Source organism: Haliotis rubra, unplaced genomic scaffold (assembly GCF_003918875.1).
Source record: "Haliotis rubra isolate DU_JTF1 unplaced genomic scaffold, ASM391887v1 Scf148, whole genome shotgun sequence".
Classification (NCBI taxonomy): domain Eukaryota; kingdom Metazoa; phylum Mollusca; class Gastropoda; order Lepetellida; family Haliotidae; genus Haliotis; species Haliotis rubra.
In genome coordinates, this window is record NW_025765425.1 from 383,786 (window position 1) to 408,157 (window position 24,372).

At 42.3% G+C, this 24,372-nt stretch overlaps 1 protein-coding gene across 2 annotated transcripts; it reads left to right on the forward strand.

The window, feature by feature from the left end:
• The first annotated feature begins 1,285 nt into the window (after positions 1-1,285).
• On the forward strand, positions 1,286-23,398 carry LOC124269835 (kelch-like protein 17). 2 transcript variants are annotated; one of them, XM_046704871.1, is made up of 8 exons: positions 1,286-1,440; positions 15,141-15,753; positions 16,814-16,914; positions 17,519-17,699; positions 18,498-18,613; positions 20,211-20,399; positions 21,253-21,369; positions 22,546-23,398. In XM_046704871.1, the coding sequence occupies exons 2-8, from the start codon at positions 15,419-15,421 to the stop codon at positions 22,641-22,643; spliced, it is 1,137 nt and encodes a 378-aa protein (XP_046560827.1). In that variant the 5' UTR covers positions 1,286-1,440; positions 15,141-15,418; the 3' UTR covers positions 22,644-23,398. The 2 variants fall into 2 exon arrangements, with proteins under 2 accessions (XP_046560827.1, XP_046560828.1); XM_046704872.1 differs by lacking the exon at positions 20,211-20,399.
• The last annotated feature ends 974 nt before the right edge of the window (positions 23,399-24,372 follow it).

The window sequence follows — 24,372 nt, forward strand, 5'->3', positions numbered from 1 at the left end:
TCGATCACCAAAAGGACGCGGCGTTGATTTTATGAGCGCTTCTATTAACCAAAGTCCCCAGGCCGTTATCCTGTAAAACACATCTTAATCATTGGACATTATATGATAAAGAGATTATCATCCCGAGCAAAACAACGTCATTGCTCGATGGCTGTCTCTCCGTCAACCCGACCAGCTCCAGATATTTCAACTGTACGTGTAAGAGCCTTCCATATTATCCGCCAGGACTCTTCAAGTAATCCTGTGTTTTCCTGGCGTTTAAGTCAAGTACGTTTGTCTTTTAGGTGTGGGAATCTTCACATGAGCTTTATCTCTGGGGGAAATACAAAATCGCAGTTACATTCGCGGAGCAACGGTTATCCATTCTGCCACTTACAACGCCCACTTAAAATAGTACCCACTCCGCCATGCAATAAAAATGACTGGAACGTTTATCCATTCCGCCACTTACACCACCCACTTAAAATAGTACCCACTCCGCTAGTCCACCATGCTATAAAACGCAGGCAAGGTTTATTCATTCAGCCACTTTTCCATTGATTCGACACCCCTGAGGATCCGTGTTAGAAGCGGTCTTCAGCAAACCATGTTTTCCGTCAGACCAACCGCACCGGAGATCATGGTAAAGCCCGCTGATTAGGGACCGTTCATAATTTATGGCTAGGGGTGGTGGTGATGATTTTATGGAGAAGCATGTACAATGTGAATGATCCCCCTAAAATCTATGTACAAAATCAAGTGACATCTCCCCATTGCATGTCATGTACAAAATCAATGAACACCCCCCTCCCCTCCCATAATTTCTAAGCATAATTTTAAACATATTTTTATGTACAAAATTTGCTAACCCCCCTAGTACGTGTGTACAAAATTGCTGACACCCCCTTGCTCCCCAGAACAAAATGGGTGACCCCCCATTAGAATCATCATCACCCCCTAGCCATAAATTATGTACAGTCCCTTATTTTGACGCTTATCGTCGTATCCACAGCACAGAGTTATGCTCATGATGTCAGTCACTGGATTGTGTAGTCCTAATATTACAGATCGACGTCATATAACCTGAATACTGACAATCAAAACAAACAATACATAGGCTACACTTAATCTACCCTGCTGAGCCATGCAACGGCTCGCAGAGAAAGTTTATCCATTCCGCCACTTACTCCACCCACACAAGGTCTACCCCAGTCCCACCGCTGCCATGCTGTCACATTTATCCATATAGCTACTTACTTTACTCACTCGAGTCTACCCCAGTCTGTCATGCCCGTCAGCAGCACAATGTCAATACAAAACACCGTCTGTTGAGTTCTGTCAGAGAGTGTCGACTTCATTCACTGAGTGGGAGTCCAGGAACGTGTGTCGCGGCGGCGATAACACAACACAGCGGCAACGGTTGCGACTTTGACATCTTGCTTCTGGAAAAACGGTGAAAATGTGAGTAAATTTGGAGTTATTTCGCTGAAACAGGTGCCCGAAATTTGTCGTCGTAAATTATGCAGTTATTGTACTGAATATCCCAAGGCTATTATGTATAGCTGTGTTAGGTATGCTTGCAGGTATAGTGTTGTGTGGTGTTAGTATACACGGGAATAGTGAAAGTGTCGTAGTCTCGCCATTGACAACCCAGGTATGTATGGAGGATTTATGTTGTTAAGAGTCAACCAGCCTGCTACTTCAACAACAAACTCTCCATTGTAGCCGGAGCGAGCTACAACAATGTTCAGCGTAGTGGAGCAAAGGTTATACAAATATAGAAAGCAATTAGTCATTAAGATCATTTGATAGTTAAATACCACAGCTTGTACCGTAAGTGATGTAATTACTTTGAATTAACGATATTAGGACCTAGCAGAATGTCGACCAGAAAGGTCATGCCGCTGACACGATGTGTGAAACATTATCACAGTTCAAGCTTACTCTTCCAGTCTTATCCTCACTCTCTTCTCTTCCTTTGTCTTTCTCTCCCCTTCTCCCTTTCTCTACAAACGAACCGATAATCAAGGATCCTGGCCAGCCTAAGGGACGGAACTCTGCACAGCGAATCATACATAGGTCATTCGTGCCACCATAGTCTGTCTCACAGCCCCTGAACCACATTCCTTTCCCTACTGCCTAGCACTACCTGCAATGCTAAAACCCTAAATGAAACAAGTCTGGATTTCCCCTGAATCTCCAACCTCACTGGGGCTCCTTTTAAATTTAATGGGTTTATTTGTTACTATCAAAATTATCTATATTCAGGGACTAAGCGTTAGTCTAGTGCCACGTATTCCTCTCTTGAAAATATGACGAATATGTGCAACAGTGTCCAGTCTTTGAGGTCTTAAGTTAGGACGAATGAAAGTTGTTCCACTCTGCTTGGTGGGGTTGTATGGGTTTTTGGGGTCTTGGATTTTGTACGGTGAATGGATAACAGCTGCTAAACCAATTAATTTCTTTATTACAACTTACAATAAATATAAGAAATTATAGAAAAAAGTCAAAAACATGTTTCTGCTTGGCAATTTATTCTTCTGAGTGAGTGAGTGAGTGAGTATGGTCATAGTTTTCTGTTGAATCAATGATTTGATCCTTAGCAAATTGTGAATAGTATACTTTGTTACATTCCCGGGAATATTTCGATCGTGACCAATGCAAACCTGACCTTACGATATGTTTTAGATAACCTGGATAGTTTGTAGTTCAAACTCGTCATAATTAGACCAATGTTGGACCCCTGTTAAATGATGCCATGATAAAAATGCTGATAAGTCATTGCACGCTTGTGACGTATTTCGTATTCTCAGTGGAAGTCACAACAGTTATGTTATGTATTTCTTGACATACAAAGAAACTGCAAGGTGTTTATAGGACGTGTATATAGTACGTGTTTAGGGATTGGATGTTACGAAGACTGCGAGGTGTATATAGTACGTGTTTAGGGATTGGATGTTACGAAGACCGCGAGGTGTATATAAGACGTGTTTAGGGATTGGATGTTACGAAGACTGCGAGGTGTATATAGTACGTGTTTAGGGATTGGATGTTACGAAGACTGCGAGGTGTATATAGTACGTGTTTAGGGATTGGATGTTACGAAGACTGCGAGGTGTATATAGTAGTGTTTGTGGATGTTTAGGTGTATATAGTACGTGTTTAGGGATTGGATGTTACGAAGACGAAGACGAAGACTGCGGTGTATATAGTACGTGTTTAGGGATTGGATGTTACGAAGACTGCGAGGTGTATATAGTACGTGTTTAGGGATTGGATGTTACGAAGACTGCGAGGTGTATATAGTACGTGTTTAGGGATTGGATGTTACGAAGACTGCGAGGTGTATATAGTACGTGTTTAGGGATTGGATGTTACGAAGACTGCGAGGTGTATATAGTACGTGTTTATGTTACGAAGACTTATATAGACGTGTTATTGGATGTTACGAAGACTGCGAGGTGTATATAGTACGTGTTTAGGGATTGGATGTTACGAAGACTGCGAGGTGTATATAGTACGTGTTTAGAGACTGGATGTTACGAAGACTGCGAGGTGTATATAGTACGTGTTTGGGGATTACGAAGACTCCGAGGTGTGTGACAGACAATACGCCGTAAAATATTTACCTGTAGTTATCATATTATCTTCGGTAGGTAACACGTCATAACACATTTACCAACGTGGAATTTCTTTAAGTTATTCGCAGTGGCAAAACAGCGTTGCTTACTTTAAAGGGACGCTACTCTCCCTGTCAAGTGTGGGACATCGCGAACAGCATCTGCTTCAGATGATTGACTACTGTTTGACATGTGAAGTGTTTGCCCACATGAGTTCCACCCTTTACAGTTCTTATACATAGTATATCAACATCTCACCAACGCGACGTCGCAGTGTCTATGTAAACTGAACACTGAAATAACGTTGTTTGAATGCATCATTAAACTGTGGGCGTGCAGTAGCGCCGGTTTAGGCGAGTGCAAACCGCTTGAACCCTGCATCGTAATTGATCATTTATTTTATTCATATTGAAATAAACGTCATATACAACTCGAATTGATGGATTCCAAGTTTGAAATATGAACAACTGTCAAACAGTTATCAAGGAGGAACTGTTTGGGGAGTAAACTATTTCGAAGCTATAGAAAATGTGCATGCATCATATTTTAAAAGATTTCTTACTGTAGGTAAATTTGCTGCCAACAAAGCCGTACTTGGCGATACAGGCCGCTATAGCATGCATATTGAGAGTCAAATGAGAGCTATCAGATACTGGATTAAACTTATAAGAATGCCTGATTATCGCTACCCCTATCAAAGCTATCAATTATTATTATCCCTAGACAAACGTGGAAAGTATTCTTGGGCTTCTGGTGTCCGAAATGTGTTATTTTCAAGCGGGTTTTCTTATGTTTGGTTTAAGCAAGATGTTGGTGATATAAAAATGTTTTTGTTAACTTTTAAGCAACGAATAAAAGATATATATATTCAGAATTGGCACGCATCAGTAAATTCATCGAGTTTTCTAAGTCATTATTCACAATGTAAATCGATGTTCGGACCTGAAAATATATTAGGGTCCTTAATGATAAGTCCCTTTTAAGAAATTTTGTAAATTTAGAATCTCTCTACATGCCTTAAAAAATACAGCGTTATAGAAAAGATAAAAATACATTGGAAGATTTATCATGTTCTCATTGTTCTTCTGGTAAAACTGAAGACGAACGTCACTTATTATTAGACTGTGAGGCATTCTCTGCTGGCCGAAAGAAGTATCTAAAATGCTTTAATGATGCCCCACAAACGATATATAAAATACTTAATTCTAATAACGATGACACTATTAAATCAGCTGCCATTTTCATAAAACATTTGATGTCCATCCTTAAATCACATGTAAAACCATAATTTCGTGTCACGTGACCAATATTTGTTAAAATGAAAATTCAACTGTACTATGGGCCACTGTGCCTACATTACTGAATAAAACCTGTCTGTCTGTCTGTCTGTCTGTTTGGTACGACAAGGAGGAACTGTTTGGTACGACCCCCTTATGTGTTCAGGATGAGAACACTTACACAGCGACCTGCATGGATGTGTGTGTGCGTGCGTGCGTGCGTCTGTTTGTGTGTGTGTGTGCGTGCGTGCCGATTTGTTTTGTGTGCGCGTATGTATGTGTATGTACGTGTGCTTATGAGAGAGAGAGCGTGTGTGTGTGTGTGTGTGTGAATGGGTGCATTTGTGTGTGTGTGTTTGTGTGTGTACGTGTTTGTTTATGAGAGAATCTTTGTATGTGCGTGAGTTCGTGCGTGTGTGTGAATGGGTGCACGTGTGTGTGTACGTGCGTGCGTCTCTGTGTGTTGTGTGTGTAATGTGTGTGTGTGTGTGTGTGTGTGTGTGTGTGAGAGAAAAAAATGTGAGTGCATGCGTGCGTGCGTGCGTGCGTGCGTGTGTGAGTGAGTGACATTTTGTCCTAGTCCGGACTAATGCCGGAATGCTTTGAATCGTATCCGTGTGAGTCGACAGCGTTTAGTGGGAGTGTATATTTAGCAAAGGTACCTTCAAACTTCTGTAATTTGATGATTGTAATATAGACTAACCTTATGGATAACAGCTTGTCTCCTTGACAACGGTACAACAATCTGTATCAAAACGTCGCCTGACGAAATATAAGAGTTGTTATCCATAAAGTTTGGCTATATTGTGATTCCCAACTTCTAAAATGCCACTGAAAGAAGTTATTTCATTGTGTCTGATTGAATTGACTAATTGGATTTTGCTTTGTTTAGCTGTTTACTATAAATCCATTTCGCTGTAAATGGCTGAAAACGTGCTGTTGTATGGAATGTCAACTCACACACCTATTCTGAGTGGACCGTCTTGGTACCATTTCGACCCTCCTCTGTGCTCTATTTATAGTTGTTAATTGTCACATTAAAACACACTGACTCTATACTAACGTGACGATTAAATTCAGATTAGGACATAATTTATATGGCAATAATTTATTCCTTAGAAAAGCAACGTCGATTGATAGCTTCATTTGGCTTTGAAGTGGTTTGAGAAAATCAGAGCATTAACTTGTTCATGAAAGCAGATTGGTCCATAACATCGTATCCGTTGTGCAGAGTTGGTTGGTGAGTGAGGGAGGGAGGGGGGGAGGGAGCGTGTAAATGATGATAGGAAGGTGGGTGCTGAAATAGTTTCAGAAAGCCTTATCTTATTAAAGAAAGCTGATCGAACCATTTGAAATGAATGCAGAACAATGAGTGAGTGAGTGTGTGGTTTGGTATGTACGTGTATAGTCAGTTTTGTTTGGTTGTTGTTTAATGCTGCACTCAGCAATATTCCAACTCTATGGCGGCGGTCTGTAAATAATCGAGTCTAGGCCAAACAATCCAGTGATCAACAGCATGAGCATCGATCTACGCATTTGGGATACGATGACATGTGTCAACTAAGTCCGCGAGTTTGACCACCCGATCCCGTTAGTCGCCTTTACGACAAACATGGGTTTCTGAAGACCAATTCCAACCCGGATCTTCACGGGTCTGTGCTGGCAAGTCAACGCACTGAGGGCTCACATTCGTTGACTGTAAATGGTAAGCATCTTAAAACAAGTATGGGTTGCTGAAGGCCAATTCTAACCCGGTCGTATAGTTAGTGAGTGAGTCAGCGAGTGTGTGGTTGCGTGGCTGTGTGGTTAGTGAGTCAGCGAGCGAGTGAGTGAATTTGGTTTTATGCCGCTTTTAGCATTATTCCAGCAATATCACGGCGGGGACACCAAAAATAGGCTTCGCACATTATACCCATGTCGGGAATCGAACCCGGGTCTTCGGCATGACGAACGAACGCTTTAACCACTAGGCTACCCCACCGTCACGTAGAGTTAGTGAGTGAGTGACCAAGCAGGTGCGGGAGTTTGTGCGTGGCTGTTGTGAGTGAGTGAGCAGCAGGATTAGCAGGGAATTGTTGGTTGGATGGTAAACCAGGTCCCATATATCAATCCGCTCTACCCACATTCAGAGCGAGAGTTACATAGAGAAGTGAAAATCAATGCTTACCAATCTCAATAAGGATAAGATCGAATCCCAAGGAAACAAACGCAGTTTATGCCAAAATAAATCACCGCAATACACACGATCAATGCAACTTGTCGATACAACCGCTGATGACGTACACACACGTTACTGTCCCCGTCATTACAGAATGAAGGGTTCATTTTGTTTCGTGGAATGTGAAACCGCAAGTGGCACTTCACAAAACAATCAGGGGGCGGTGGGGAAGCCAAGTGGTTAAAGCGTCCGCTCGTCACGCCGAAGACCCGGGTTCGATTCCCCACATGGGTACAATGTGTGAAGCCCATTTCTGGTGTCCCAGCCGTGATATTGCTAGAATATTGCTAAACACTAAACTCACTCACTCACTCACTCTGCGATGTTGTGAAACACATGAGTATGGTGTTGACAAACCTACTAACAGAAACTAAACGAATCTGGAATTCCAACCAAAAACCATAGGTGCCTGGCACGCCCAAGGGACACAACTCTGTGACACCAGTACTGAATTGATGAGTAAAATCCATATGGTGTTTGAGTGAGTAAGTAATCTTTGGTTTCACGATAGGCCTACATTCGGGATGACTACGACAGGCTCGTCTGCATCCTCAGTATCACTTGATCAACAATGAATTTCGCAAGTAACTGGGCAAGGTTTCTCAAAGCGAGCTTAGGTCCAACCCCAATACTTTAACATAGGGTTACCATGGTCGTAGTGGTAAGAACACTTAGTGGAACGTGGTCTTGTACAGACATCCGTTCACAATAACCGTACGTGTTTTCGCGTCCGATCTGAAATGTACTAACACCTCATTAAAGAGGGTCTCGACATATGTCAAGACGATAACCATTGGTGACACCAACACAGTGTTGTCTGGTATGTCTCTACTGTCAGTGCTCCGAACACTGCGTGGAATTTATAGCTTACTTATGACCGCGATCAAAGGCTCCCTGCAGCTTATCCCAGCTACTCTGAAGATCTTCATGTGATTTATGGCGCAAGGTATTTACTGGTTTGGCTTTGTACAATACTGTATCCTGGCAAGGTTGTCGTGTTGCGAGACAGGACGTCACACAATCGCTCGTCTCAACCCCTCGTCCATCCGTCACAGACACCAAGACAAAGCAGTGCTCATCGGTTGTTTATTATGTTTAGAAGGCAACCAGCATTTATTGTTCAGCACAAGTGTAGATTTACAGAGGATTTGAAAATTAATCCGTTTTGTACATTTTGTAAATAAGGTTAGTCATTTATAGATAGTCATTCATCTTGATAGGACAGTAGCTTCCACCATGTCGGGTGTTGTCTCACCATTTGTTACAAGTTACCCTGTCAGATAATTCTGTGAGAATCTTTTCCTTTCAATTGTCTTTTATACCATTCTGCCGAAATACCGTCCCATCTAGCGACACTCGCGTAACACCGTGACTGATACGAACTTGATGTTACGATTGACGACAATGTAACAAGAGTGTGTGAGTATGGTTTTACGCCGCTTTTAGCAATATTCCAGCAATATCACGGCGGGGGACACCAGAAATGGACTTCACACCTTGTACCCATGTGGGGAATCGAACCCAGGTCTTCAGCGTGACGAGCGGACGCTTTAACCACAAGGCCACCCCACCGATCCACGTAACAAGACGTCAGACACGAACGTAACATAATGGTACCAAAGCATCATCAAGACATATACCAACAGAACAAAAACACTTGACAGCAAAAACCAAAACACTTGAAAACAAAATTAAATCTGACATAAAAACAGACATGAACGAGACAAAACACGTGACTCAAACGTGACGTAAGACCGATTCCAGCGTCACATGTAACCGAAACTAACGTCATTCAAAGACAGACACGTGTCTTCTTCGCTCAAACCAACAGAATAGACACCAATATGTACTGAGCATATTCCTGTGTGAAAAAAATACTTTAGCATAAAAATGAATAAATTGGCAGAATAGAATGTCAAGTTCTGTAAAGTAATTGCGGATGCCAGGCACATTTTCACAGCAGGTCAATAACAAATGATATAATACGATGATATAACGAAGCTTAATAATTTATCTCATACGAAAACCCGGGCCCTCTTTAACTGAAACCAAAGTAATCGGTCCTTACATAATCTACACCTTTTCCCACTGATCAAGAATATTTTCGGACGATTAAGCCCCCGTTGGTCTTAGAGTTTAGGTGAATACGGTAATGTACTGAAATAATGCTCTAAGTGTAAGACGACTTTCTTTATTCAGTCACTAAGCGGTAAGTAAAGCAATAAAGTTCTAAAGTAAATATTGATCTAAACACGCTATCATTCGGTGTTTAACACAAGTTGTTTACCTATTGCCTCAGGTGTGTTTTTGTCGGGATATCAGTTTTAAGCCGTTCTACTGATCAGAGGTACTAATAGGATTGACCTTCAGATCCATATCAACTCCACCGCTAAGACCGGCTAAAACAGATGAGCTCGGCTATAACAGGCATGTCTCTCAACACGTGTCATTGTTTAATCCCAGTAGCATATCACAAGATCTACGTTGGCCCTCTTGTCATTTAAACGTGAATAATTCAGTCTTATATTATATGTTTTCAAAGACCCGATTAATCGGAATTATTTTGCAGAACGTTCAGGGATAATATCTAAGTGTTTTGAATGGGTTTCTTTCCTGTAAACGCGAAAGCGAGTCTGCAGTGATTGGCTGAGTGGTGTTCCTCTGTTTCCAAGACACTGCATCATACGGGCAAGCGTGACAGAATTTGGTAATCAAACCCGAAACAGATTCCTACACCATCCCTCCACCCACACCTCCAAGATAGCATTATTAATTAATTAATTAATTATACTAATATTTCTAGAGCGCCAATATCCAGCTTAGCTGCTCAAAGGCGCTTTGTTTTTCCCCTCAATCATTGGATGTCAATCTCAAACGGTACATCGTATTTTCAATCTCAACTCCATGGGGATCATTCAACTCTTAATTATCATTAAGATCCCGTCGGTGTCTCTAGTTTCGTGTTTCGATATACTTAAACAGGCAACGGTCATGATATGATCAACGAGAACATTCAGCCATGCCTCCGTTTGTATGCGTGGTAATAAGTGAATAAAGGTTGCATAACGCTGCAATCATAAATATATTTCACTGACACAAGTACCTACGGGTTGCTGGCCTAAAAGACATTATGATGCGTTGAGATACGACGGTGACCTACCAGCGCATTCTACCCGTGAAGATATGGGTTAGAATTGGTCTTTAGCAACCCATGTTGTCTCCCCGTGAAGATCCGGGTTAGAATTGGTCTTCAGCAACCCATATTTGTCGAGGCGACCAATAGGATCGACTGTGCTTGTCGTAATTATAACACGTGGGATCGGTGGTCAGGTTCGCTGACTTGGTTGACACGTGTCATGATATCCCAATACGTAGATCCATGCTCATGCTGTCGATGACTTGATTGTCTGGTCCATACTAGATTATTTACAGACTGCTGCCATATAGCTGCAATATTGCTGAGAGCGGCGTTAAACAACTGTTATAGTGACTAATTCAGGACAGTCATCGTCCAAATATTTAAAAAGTCCGAAACCTATGTAGTCCAGATATGTGAGACTTTATTGTAATAATTTATATGACGCTAACCTGTATTCTTAATCACTACTGTACATCCTTATCACTACCGCATTGTACATTGACTTGTCAGCCAATTAATTACTGTATAAGACATTTATAACCTTCATTGGTAATCCCCCTTGGCCGTGTCTGCCATCCCATCAACTGGTCAAGGAAGTGCTATTGTTTTTCTGTCTGTCCATTGATGAGTCGTCGCCTGTCCATTGTCGTCAAAAACTGTATATATACTTAGTATGCTCACATCTAGACAAGAAGGAGTACGAGTTCGGTATTTGGACTGTCTGTTGGGACGACCACGAGCAGGATAATGCCGCTCGTAGGAAACGCCCTGGGGTTGAGCAGGTACTCCGCTCACCTCGCTCATGTCTTGTGTATTTGTTTGTCATGTACTAAAGACGTTTGAACTCAACTATGCATTCGTCTTCATCAACGCACACTTCATCTTAATTATGAGCTAATTCCCCAGTCGACGCAACTGTCACCGCGTTGACACAACAAACAAACAAACAACCAACGCCTTCAGGGTATGGTGACCTGCAATATGCCTATTGCAGCGAGTGTTACTGCAGTGATATTCTACTCCAGATATCTTCTACGCCTTACTCCCCTGGGCTTCTCCAACATATTATGTATGATGTATCTTGGCTTTGATCTCCTGGCACTGTCTCACGTCAACAGACGTTCCCAAGAGGCAGCACTGAAGTCGTGCGTGAACACAACGAACGTAAATGAAGTAAGGAATATTTTAACACATAAACAATTAATGCCTGTCGGCCGAGAACAAGTGTGAGGACTGTTTTAACTTTGTCGTTACGTGTGTTAAAGTGAGTGAGTGGGTATGGTTTTACGCCGCTTTTAGCGACATTCCAGCAATATCACGGCTGGTGACACCAGACATGGGCTTCACACATTGTACACACGTGGGGAATCGAACCCGGTTTTTGGCGTGATGAGCGAACGCTGTAACCCGTTGACTATCCCACGTGTTGGAGTCGAGTTTCTTCAGTTGGACGTACAGGATGAATAAACAAACACAAGTCGATTACGCTGAATATGCAGATATCAACATCGACTTGTGTGAATATAACTTGTATCTAGAAATGATTCGCGGGCGGCAAGGGGCGGAAGGGTTGTGTTTGGAACTATGATCGTAGGTGTGACTCCCTGATTCCCTGATTCCTCTGTAGGAACCGGCATCACTACATACTTTCCTCTCAAAAGGGTTGTATAAAGAGAGTGGTGGAGTAGCCTAGTGGTTAAAGCGTTCGCTCATCACACCGAAGACCGGTTTCGATTCCCCACATGGGTTTGGTTAATGTGAATGCCCATGAACATCACCCCGCAGGAATATTGCTAAAAGCGGCGTAAAACCATACTTGGTTTGGTTTGGTTAATGGCGTCTGTAAATAATCGAGTCTGAACAAGACAAGTGATGTACAGTGATGAACATCACGAGCATCGATCTGTACGCAATTGGGAACCGATGACATGTGTCAACCAAGTCAGCAAACCTGACCACCCGATCCCGTTAGTCGCCTCTTACGGCAAACATGGTTGCTGAAGACCAATTCTTACCCGGATCTTCACAAGAAGTAATACCATACTAGGTAATCAGATACAAAAAGTGTACATTCTCTGTTAGGGGAATACAGTCGCTTTTCGCTCCCGTGCTATTATCTGTTATGGCAACAATTATTGTTTGTGTAAGTTTATAGAGTCAGTGTTCACACACAACCAAGGTACATTGTACCCGAGTTAATGTTTCGGTCAAGGTAGTGCAGCAAGCGTGCTTTATGAAGCTTTTACCACCCTCAGGTGGCCTAATGTGTGTACACAGGGGTTGTAAAGAGAGCCTCGCTAGCCTCGTGCAAACACGGGTCATACACAATATATACTCACCAGGCCATGTGTAAATATACACAATATTGTTTACAGCCTTCGGTAGCTGGCGATCTAATGTTTGAGTCACATTTCATAGGACTATTATGCGCCTTCTGGCAGGTCAGTATACTTGGTTTTGTTAAGATCCTAACCTTTTGGTGTAAACAAACATGAATTAATTTGTCATGAGTTTAATAATAATTACACACGACTGTGCAATGTTAACAGAACTTAAACGAGACTACTTTGTCGTTTTTTGACGCGATTATATGAAGTGGGAAGTAAGCGACAGTTTAGAGCAATTCTGACCAACTCAAGAGACTTGAGTCAAGGTCACTGATTGTAAGGTTGGTATCTTTGTTGTTTTACGCCGCACTCTGCAATGTTCCAGCTATATGGGGGCGGTGGGGTAGCCTAGTGGTTAAAGCGTTGGCTCGTCACGCTGAAGACCCGGGTTCGAATCCCCATATGGGTACAATGTGTGAAGCCCATTTCTGGTGTCCCCCGCCGTGATGTTGCTGGAATATTGCTAAAAGCGGCGTAAAACCAAACTCAGTCAGTCAGTCAGTCAGTCCAGCTATATGGTGGCGGTCTGTAAATAATCGAGTGATCAACATCATGACCATCAATTGGGATACGACGACATGTGTCAACCAAATCAGCGAGCCTGACCACCAGATACCGTTAGTTGCCTCTTAGAGGAAGGTCCAAGGTCACATTGCTGTGAACACATTTGTCGACGTACATGGGCATAATTTTGTCTTTTGTCTTATTATGTTGGGAACCTTCATGTATAATGTGTACCTTGTTAAAAGGAGTTGAGAGGCGAAATATACGTCATCATTTGTTAATCTGGTATGCACAGAGTTTGGTGAAATTATTTAGTTCACAGAGGAGGTTACATGGTATAATAAAATAACCCAAAGTTGTTCTCGTGGAAATGTTTGTGAAAATTCTTATCATTACCTATTTGTGTGTCAATTATATACTGCACGGAGAACTGCCAGGATGACTAATCTACGCAGTGTTACCAATGTGAATATAACCTATGAGTTACTATCACATGGCAATGCAGGTCGGACTGTTCGCATAAATCAAAACCTATTTAAAATTGTTCAAACATATTTGCCAATCAAAAATATTTTTAAACTATTGCAATTGTTCCACTGTTTTCCATCTTTCTGTGTCCGTCCATCTTGTATAATGAATGTAAATAACTTTATCTGAATACTATGGAGGCGGTGTTCTAAGTTAACTTGTACCCAGTCCTTTTCTCATGAATAAAATATGTTTAAAACAAAACAGTGGTTACATTACAAGTTTATTCAAATGTGAAAGGCTTTGGTACGACTGTACAACACAACAGAAATGTTCGTTCTTGGTGATTCGAAACCATGGAATGTGTTGAACGTCCTGTGTGTCTCATGTAAAATATTGTTGCCATTTTGTTAGGTAAAATATAGGATTCCGAAACATATTGGAACAACCCACAGACCCCAACCCACCCCACCTCAACTCACTCCGGGGCGGTGGGGTAGCCTAGTGGTTAAAGCGTTCGCTCGTCACGCTGAAGACCCGGGTTCGATTCCCCACATGGGTAAAACGTGTGAAGCCCATTCCTGGTGTCCCCCGCCGTGACATTGCTGTAATATTGCTCACTGTAATAAACTCACTCACTCCACCCCACCGAAGACTCCCTTTTTCCGACACCTTACAAAATATCTGCGCCCTCCGGTCTTGAGTACATGTATTATGTGCACCCTTAACTCTGAACTAAATCGTCGACCCGCTTCTGAGGTTCATAGCGTAGATATTGTAAGCGGTTTTATCTCTTTAGTGATTAATGCCACCTCCACATTCCACGGTGAATACCCACCGTAAATCAGTTAGTGCCTCAACACGTCCCAATATGGCAGGGTGAAGAAATAAATGGTCTTGATTGGCCATTGGAATCGTATCAACTAAGACTTATCGCTTTCAATATCGCAGTTAAACCCCCTCCAGACAGAGGTACCGAAACTAAAAACTCTCCATGCTATGTTAAAGTACAAAGGCTGAGTATATACTTAAGTATACAAAATACAATTACTTTCTGATCTGTGCATTCAGGATCTATTGACTTGTGGCTGCTTTAAAGAGTGTAAGTTTTGATTGGCTGAGAGCGTTGTTTGTGCACGCACCTGCTCTGTTCTCAACGACATTATTGCATTCACTGGGTGCACCAGCAGAGACGGGATCAAACTGCAGACTGACTAAATATCCGTTGCCGGGATGTCTCCAAGTTGATTATGACCACGTCAAAATATATTGCACTGGAATGACTAAATAGTCTCTAAACGGATGTAATCTTGCATTTGTTTAAACAAAGGATTCTGTGAATCTGAATGGACTGGTTGACAGCTGTGTTGGAATATTCGAGTAGTTTTTAAGAGGGTAGCTATAGGAAAACAATGTTGTCCTTCTCCGCACGTTGTTTACAAAGGCCGATGTGTCTTACCTATACGCACGCACCGTCAGTGTATATACTAAAGAGGATTTGTCACACTTTGGTCGAATTTTCATAAGTTCTTTCCGTTTGATTTTCAGACACCAAAGGCTGTTCATTAAGACACGTGTCCGCGAGGGTATATTCTGTCCAGCATGGAGCAGGGCTAACAAGCGCCTTCCCCGACTAACATCGATTTGTATCCACTGACGTCGTTTTGTTTCCTATCGACGTCGTTTTGCTCCCATGACGTCGTTCCGTTTCCACTGACGTCGTTTCGGTACAAGACATCGAGGGGTTATATAAGCTCCCACAGCATGATGACCATAATAGGTACACACCACTGAACGCAACAACGCACATTAACACAATTGAGGCAATGGCCAAATACGTTGTCAGCAACGGCTCTCCTCTCGACGACGTCTCCAGCACCGGCTCCTCCTACGACGACGGTTCGGCGGAGAATGGGGTATGGGGAGGGGAGAGGGGCAGTGAATCCCGTCTGTATGTCCTGAACCGTGGGGGCACGGGGGAGGTGCATTATCTCCTGCTCACCCCTGACAGGAGCGACATCTTCATGTACAGGACCCACATTGAAGTATGGAAACCTCTTGTGGACATCATGAACTTTGGCGTGGTGGTCGTGGACAACTTTCTGTACATAGTGGGGGGTTTCGACAAAAGTCGGGCACAGCATCTCAACAGAGTTCTCAGGTAAGTGTACACAATCAGCGTATTAAGTCTGTAAAACATACTCAAACGTAGCGAAATATTACAGTATTCATTATAAAATACGCGTGAAGCAAAAAAGTTAATTGGCATTTAATCAGTGTCTTCGCGTTTCGGGGCGGTGGGGTAGCCTAATGGTTAAAGCGTTCGCTCGTCATGCCGAAGACCCGGTTTCGATTCATCACATGGGTACAATGTGTGAAGCCCATTTCTGGTGTCCCCCGCCGTGATATTGCTGGAATATTGCTAAAAGCGGCGTAAAACTAAACCCACTCACTCTTGACCCTTGTCGGAGCTGTCTGATTATCTTCAAATGACTTACTGAAAATATGAACGACGCCTTCACAATCGGTCTCTAGAACCCCGGTCATTGTGATATTCTTCAGGCAACCATATGAATGACCTCTATCAAACATGAATCTACCACTATCTACACTGGTCGATGTGAGCATGCGTGTGGTTGGCCGATATCTCCAGTAACACAATGGAACCGCCACAATAATTAACGCACACTCCAAGGCGACATTGTACTACACGTAATCAGTAATTAATTGAAAAATATCATGTGATGATTCTATTAATCACAGATCGTAGGTCATTACATTCATAAGTGAAAGCAGAGATTCAATGCACGGCTGTTCTATGAGGGAGATCGTAAATAACTAGACGCTTTGGGAAGGGGATATTGAGATTTTCATACTGATGACATACACGATAGTGGCATTACTTGCAATGGCTCATATGTAGCATTAGAAATAATAATTAATTGTAACCAGTGTTATGTCTGAAGTGTTTGTTTTTTAATTAGTTTTGTTATAATTAAAAATTCATTAAATCTCTTGAATCCAGCTGTAATTAAAGGATTTCAGGTTGGTATAAATCCTTGGACATGAACTGGTTGTTCCTAAACACGTTGGTTACAGATTTGGTAATGCTATAAACAAATCTGTTAAATCACCATTATTCTGCTTCCCTGTAAACTAATTTCAGAACAGAAACGTTTGGAAGGATACTTCCATCCCATGTGGTGATCTCTCTTTCTCAGATACGACCCGGCGGAAGGATTGTGGGTGGAGTGTGCCCCTATGATGATTGCACGTGCAAAATGTGGCGTCTGCGCACAAGGCGGAAGGATATATGTGTCAGGTACACTCGTGTTCATTTTCAGGAAACCCTCGTTAATCCAGACGACGCCGTTCCAAAAGAAAGCGTGTTGTTTACATAACTATGTCGAATGAAGTGAAGCAATGGTCCGACCCCATGTGTAGATATGATGTTCCTAACAACAATCTTTAAAAACGTTGGGGTTCACTGTCAGACGAAAAACAATTCGCAACTTAATATTCATTCGTGACCAACTCAGTTTCCGGGACAGACCCATGCCCCCAACCGCAGACATGTCTAAACCGTCGTGCTTGAGAATATTTCCTAATATGACACATTTACAAAGGAGTTCTTGACGAAAATATCAGAATTAGTGCAACTTAATATTCATTCGTGACGAATAACTCGGTTATTCCGAGGACAGACCCATTAAAGGGGCGGGTGATGAATGCCTAACATTATGTAATACTACAACAATGTAACGGCAGACTGAGAGGAAACCAGTAAAGATTTATTCCAAAGGAGCGCTGTATGACGAATACATGTAATGAAAATAGTTCTTAGAAATAGGATGAATAACAGGTTGTAGTATTCCCACACGGGGGTAACTCGTTCGTTTATTTTTTGACGCGGTTTTACATTGCAGGTGGAGAGAAGAGTGACAGTCGCGTGACCGGAAGTTGTGAGGTGTACGACATACAGACAGACACGTGGTGTAAGGCCGGAATGCTGGTCGCTGCACGTGCTAATCACGTGTGTGCAGTGTACAATAATGAGATTTATTGCGCAGGTGGTTACCATGGCAACAAAACTCAAGATAATTTATGGTAAGTAAGTACTGACAAAACGTAGGCTACACTAAAGAGCAGCGACAAATGTTGTCCCCGTGTGTGTGCGTACATGCGTGCGTGTGGTCGGTAACATGTGCAGTGTGTGGCAGAAACCACGTATCCATAAAAATAGTGCACAACATCCATAAAAATAGTGCACAAGACAGTTATTGTTAATTCGACCCAGAAGAACAGTCATGCTTCAAAGAACACACATCCTCCTCCGACTTTCTATTTTTCCTGCCTGTTTTACCTTCTGGATCTCGTGGTGTAGTGGTTAGAGCGTCAGCCCGGAGAGCGGAAGGTCGCGGGTTCGATCCCCGACCGCGTCATACCAAAAGACGTTAAAATATGGTACTTGTTGGTCCCTGTCTGGCGCTCGGCATTAATGGGTACAACAAGGACTGGTCGGCTCGGAGTCAGTATAATGTGTCTGAGTGGGGTATTCATGCTTCACTGCGGCATGGTATCTCAGTGGGCTAGCACTATAAAACCAGCTTCAGTCTGGGCTAGTACAAGCAGCCGCACATACACATACACACGCATGCACGTCGTCATATGAGCGAAATATTCTCAAGCACGACGTTAAACCCCAATTCACCTCACCTCACCTCACCTCACCTCACCTCACCTTCTGGATCTAGATCCATTAATCCAGTGACATCACGTAACATACACTAAGTTTACTAAGAGACATTCCGATCTGATATCCAATACTGATGCCATACCGTTAATCCCATTATTGACCAAAGGTGAATAACGTCTATATCCTGCTTGCCGTATGTACTGTTACAGGGTATACGAGGAACACACATGGCGAGAGCTGGACGAGCACTACCCACACACACTGCCCTGTTCACTGGACAGGTTCACAATAGCCACGCTGGACAACACATTCTACTTCATCGGAGGTCAGTATCTGATTGGGGTGGTGGGGTAGCCTATTGGTCAAAGCGTTCGCTCGTCACGAAGAAGACCCGGGTTCGATTCCTCACATGGGTACAATGTATGAAGCCCATTTCTGGTGTCCCCCGCCCTGATATTGCTGGAATATTGCTAAAAGCGGCGTAAGCTAGACTCACCCACTCAGTATCTGATCGACTAGTCGAGATTCCGAGTGAGAATACACGTTCCCTTAAACCGATGCTTATCTAAACAGGCGACTAACATTGATCGGGTGGCCAGTTAGTACATGTTGACTGCATGCCAACTTTGATCAAGCTTCCTTGTGTCAATCACAGGGCAGTCTAAGTAAACCTAGGCTCAGTATTATTCGTTACACTCCTATGCAGTAGCAATTTTACTCGGACTGATCACTTTGTTATCTGGTTCAGACTAACGGCGGCGGAACAGTATCTTGTCAGTTAAAGCCTGCTTTGGGTTCTGCGCCGTAGCTAACCACATGGGAAGAAACCTTTCAAAATTTCCAACAAGACAACAGGACCAATGAGTGGACAATAATTAGTGGTCCTGTCTGTACTTCGCTGGTCCAAAATAACATTCGTAGATTTCCTTAACTATCAGTACAAAATTCACTGGCGACCAGGACCACTGCAAACTTATCCTTTAGTGGTCCTTATGAATTTTTACTAGCCAGGGTCTACAGGACCAGCGTATATTTCGCACCCTGTAACCATTGTGGTTCTACGGCTACTGGTCAGTACACGAATCTTGACCAGATAAACTAACGGCCTGAGGAACCGCCCCGGGTATCTGGGTACGACAACCTATGGATAGCCTTACAAAAAGCACTGAACCGTTCTGAAGATCTAACAAGACTGATACGTTCATAACGTCTTTGAGTGGCATTTTAGAACTTGGGAAGTACAATATAGAACAAAATTTATGGATAACAACTTCTTTTATTTCGTGAGAGCGACGTTTCGATACAGAGTCTTGTACCGTTGTCGTGCTTGTAAAGTTTGTTCTATATTGTGATAAGTTCATGTATTCTCTTTGTGATCTTAGCGCAAAGAACCATGGGTTTCCATGGATATTAAGTTGATATGAAGTAAGTCTGGATCACAAGGTTCCCCAATACTGACTTATGAATATGAATTCAGCCTTGATGAACATTTAAGACACTTGTTTTTCTTATTTCGCGAACAATTGTCGCATCACTGATTTGTAGTCATAATAACTGTCACAGCTGATTTTGTTTCAGAGGAAAGTAATGACTGGGTATATTTTTGCACTGACGTTCTATATTAATAACAATTTAGACATGGCTTAGAATTTGTATGATGCATACCAAACATTCCTGATTTTCGTACACCTTATAGACCTTTATACCGTTTTAGTCTTTTACTAAAGATACCAACCTTATTCAGCGCCACTGAGCATCTCTATGGTGGATATTAGGCGCTTTATAAATACATTATTATTAAATGATTCATTCGTCTTAACCACTATATACATACATCATGATTTTAAAAACGCATCTTTAGTTTTTATGACAAACAAATGTTCTATTTGTAAGTGTCGTCTTACACAATACTTGGGCTGTAGGCGTGACGTCCCGAGTAGACCGGAAGTGCCCGGACAAACCAGATTATTCCACCCAACGTGGCATCTTCTCCTTCACGACCAACATCTCCCTCAGCAATGGCACGATTAGAGACGACGTGATCAGCCCCTGGGAATTCCACCTGCCCAATATGAACCATGCCCGCCACAGCCACGGCACAGCAACTATAGGTACACTCTCATAGTCCACTAGATATGGGGCGATGGGGTAGCCTAGTGGTTAAGGCGTTCGCTCGTCACGCCGAAGACCCGGGTTCGATTCCCCACATGGGTACATTGTGTGAAGCCCATTTCTGGTGTCCTCCGTCGTTATATTGCTGGAATATTGCTAAAAGCGGCGTCAAACTAAACTCACTCCACCAGATAGTCTACGAACTCCTTAATACTACTGACCCGTGAAGATCCGGAATAGAATTGATCTTCAGTAACCCATGCTTGTCGTAAGAGGAGACTAACGGGATCGGGTGGTCAGGCTCGCTGGCTTGGTTGACACATGTCATCGTAACCTCATGATCGATGCTCATGCTGTTGTTCACTGGCTTGTCTGGTCAAGACTCGATTTACAGACCGCCGCCACATAGCTGGAATATTGCAGAGTGCGGCTTTAAACAACAAACCAATGAACCTTAATACTATCACCTCAGCAGGTCTGTACTTCGATGCTTGGAGGGGTCAAACCAAGATGGAACTTATTGTTTCCTTGATGGGTAGTATCGGTGTCTTTTCCGTAATGTACCCCATTCCCGATGTCTCCCGTCATGATATTGCTGGAATATTCTAAAGAGCGGCGTAGAACCATAATCACTCACTCACTCACTCACACTGATGTGTCTGACTGCATCCATGTTTAACCGTGTCATAGTATCTCAGTGGACTGGAACTATGAAACATTCGTTCGAAGGTAAACGCGCACTCCCATGCTGGCCGCAGTTTTCGTGAACGCCAAACTTAAACCCCAGTTCACTCCCCTGCTAAAATCAGCAGTTCTGAATGTGTTTCAGCCATTATATTTTGTCCCATACAGGCAGGAAGTTATATGTAGTAGGAGGAAGTTGTCTAGAGACGGGACAGCCTGTCAACGTATGTGAGTTTTACAACACGGAAACCGGAGAATGGGAGGAAGACTTCCGCTTTCGGAAAGGTAAAGTTACATTGAATGGATACTACTCGCCTGGAAACCAACTATCAGTGTACAGAATATCAGCTGAGACGAAACTAAAATACAACTACTATCTTCATAACTAATTGTGGTGTTTATGGGACTGCATTTCCACAGCTTGGTTCCCCGGGTCTGTTGCGCCTGCGCTAACGCTCCGACACTGGCAGCGCAGGCGCAACAGCGCACAACAAACCCAGGGAACCAGGTTGGCATTTCCAGTGCTTCAACGTTGACATTAATGTCACAATATTTTGGCCTATATTATATATATTGGGGCATTCAATTTAGCTTCCTATTGATGCAATAAAGACATATTATCCCTTACGACTTGCCTGAAATCGATAATTGAAACTTCGAGGCGAACAGCTTCCAAACAGAACACTTACCAATATGGAATGTAAACAATTGCTCTGTACATCGAAAACTGTCGCACGCGGTGTTGTCGGTGTTTGGCGAAATTGTTTCAATCACAAGTTGTGCGGAGGATGTTCGTAAAGAGCGCTCCAAGGGACATAGCTCTATCAGGTTTCCTTGAAATAATGTTAGGTCGGAAGAGGGCGCGAGAGTCGATTAATGCAACTTTGTATTAATTCATTCCAACTTATTTATTTAATATTGTAATCTAAATACGTAATGTATTTTGGAATAAACTATATGGTAGCTTCCCGTGGGGGCTGATAGTTAGTATTATCGAGTTAATTGCATTATATATTATTAGAGAAGCGTGGTGTGATATAATGTCTTTAATAGTATATCGCACTGGAAAAAATATCAACATTTACAAGCTTGGAAATGTCTTGGAAAGATGATGTTTCCAAGACATTTCCAATTTTGGAGAGAGATGTTTCCAAGACATTTCCAATTTTGGAAAGATGATGTTTCCAAAAATTTCCAATTTTGGAAATATCCGCAAAGGGAGATAACTGGTGGGTGATGGTAATTCGGAAACATTACTTAAATTGCATTCTTCAATGTCGATATGAGATGCCTATATAGACAGTATAATCAGAGTATATGTCGAAGTGACCTCATGTCTAACATACAACCATTGGTTGTTTCAAGTTTGATATACATTCCAGAAGTGCCTTGAGATAAAATGTGTCAAATATCTAAATGGTTGCTCATTTTTAATGTTAATTAACTTTTATTTCCTTTCAGGGGACATGTCAAATGTAGTTTGTGCTATTTTGGAAGTGCCAAGGATCCCGGTCAACGAGCGGAAGATGACCAACAGACTGAAGTGGGTGCTTTGGTAACACAGGTCATCTCGTGACCCACTCGTGTTATTCCGGGACAAGCCCAGGTTACGGAAAGGAGCGAGTGGTGACGAATGACGGATCATCTGTAGGATCTGTTTCAAGAATAGAGACCAAGTCCAATTCAAACGGTGCATACAGTTAACACCGATCTGTTCCAGACCACGGCTGGTACTCGACATGGTTTAATATCCTAACCTCGTTGTTCCAAGAACAAACAATTCTCACCATTGACTATCGCACACGTAACAGTGACTGGAGAAATATAAGGGACGCAACTCCATACAGCGAATTCTGGGTCATTGGCGACAGGGCAAGCCATGCCCTGGACCAGCTGTTCTTGGGGTCACACTTTGAACGTTCTTCAACCATTGTTTTGTATTCAGAGTTGAACATGAGCACTTCCTAAAATCTCCGCGTGGGCTGATATACTCACCCCTTTCTCCTTCCTAGGTTACAACAAGATTTCACATCCACTATTGTCACCATAAGAATGAAACAGGATGAATGGACAAATTATTTACATCCTGTTCTCATAGCAGTCGAGTTGACGGACCAGAGGATTGATTTCTTAAAGAATTAATCTAGAATCAGAAAATTCATTGACGCGTCACTACAGAAATGACTTGGTTTCCTGAAAGCTGGAAACCATTTTACGTCAATAACGATTCATGAGAAGTTTCTCTTGAATGTATTGTGATCTCAACATGGTTTTGTTGTCATAATTAAATCAATTGCATCTCTCTATGTTTTAATTTACAGTTGTGTTTTTACTGTGTTAGGTTTTTCTACGTGCAGTGTTTAGTTGGTATCGCGTTTTTCAAGCACATCTTCCAACATAAAAGGTAAACTCTTAATGGCCGCAGTTTTATGACATTCTTTCTGTGCATTAAGACGCTTTATCGGTGCAAATATTGGATCATGTAATGTGGCAAATTTGGACTCATAACGACTGCTGCAGTATACGATTAATGGGCTACAATCAGTACACACGGATATCCAACCGTACGGACTAACCCGTCCTAACATTGGTGGACCCGTTCCCAAAACAAGGGCAACATTATATATATATACTGTAAACCAAGCACAAACACAGTTGAGCTTAACGCTGTAAGATTTTATCGCAACAGCGGTAAGCATCAAAACACGTTGACTGCATATCACAAATATGCTCGTAGTATCAATTCTATTCGAATTTTGCCACTACGAGTTATCTCTTAGCTACATCAGTGGTATTTTAAAATTAGTTTGACATGTTGGCAAAATAGGCACAAGAAACAAACGTCTCCTGCGTTCTTTGTTACATTGTGACATTGATACTACGAGTATACTCGTGGTGGCAGTCAACGTGTTAAGATGCTTGTACCTGGTCTAATGCACCTGTGTTGAAGACTACCGCCCATATCACCCACACTGCCAGATAGGTCGCCTGTTCACTCTAAGGCAAAAGTATATATATCGGCCGACTATGGGTTTCTTGGACGCTTAAGAAAATGTTTAGTTTTCTCGCTGATTACACGAACAACTATAAAACATCTCACTAACTTATAGAAGACAACTTTATTTTAAAACAGGCGAAACTCTTCCATGCGAAAAAGTATGATGTTCGAAAGCCCATGACACTAGGAAACACACGCAATATGTACAACAAAAATATAAAATGGTGCCATGGGAGATTGTTTTCCACTGCAACCATTTGATGTTGAATTTCAGGAAAAGCATCTTGGTT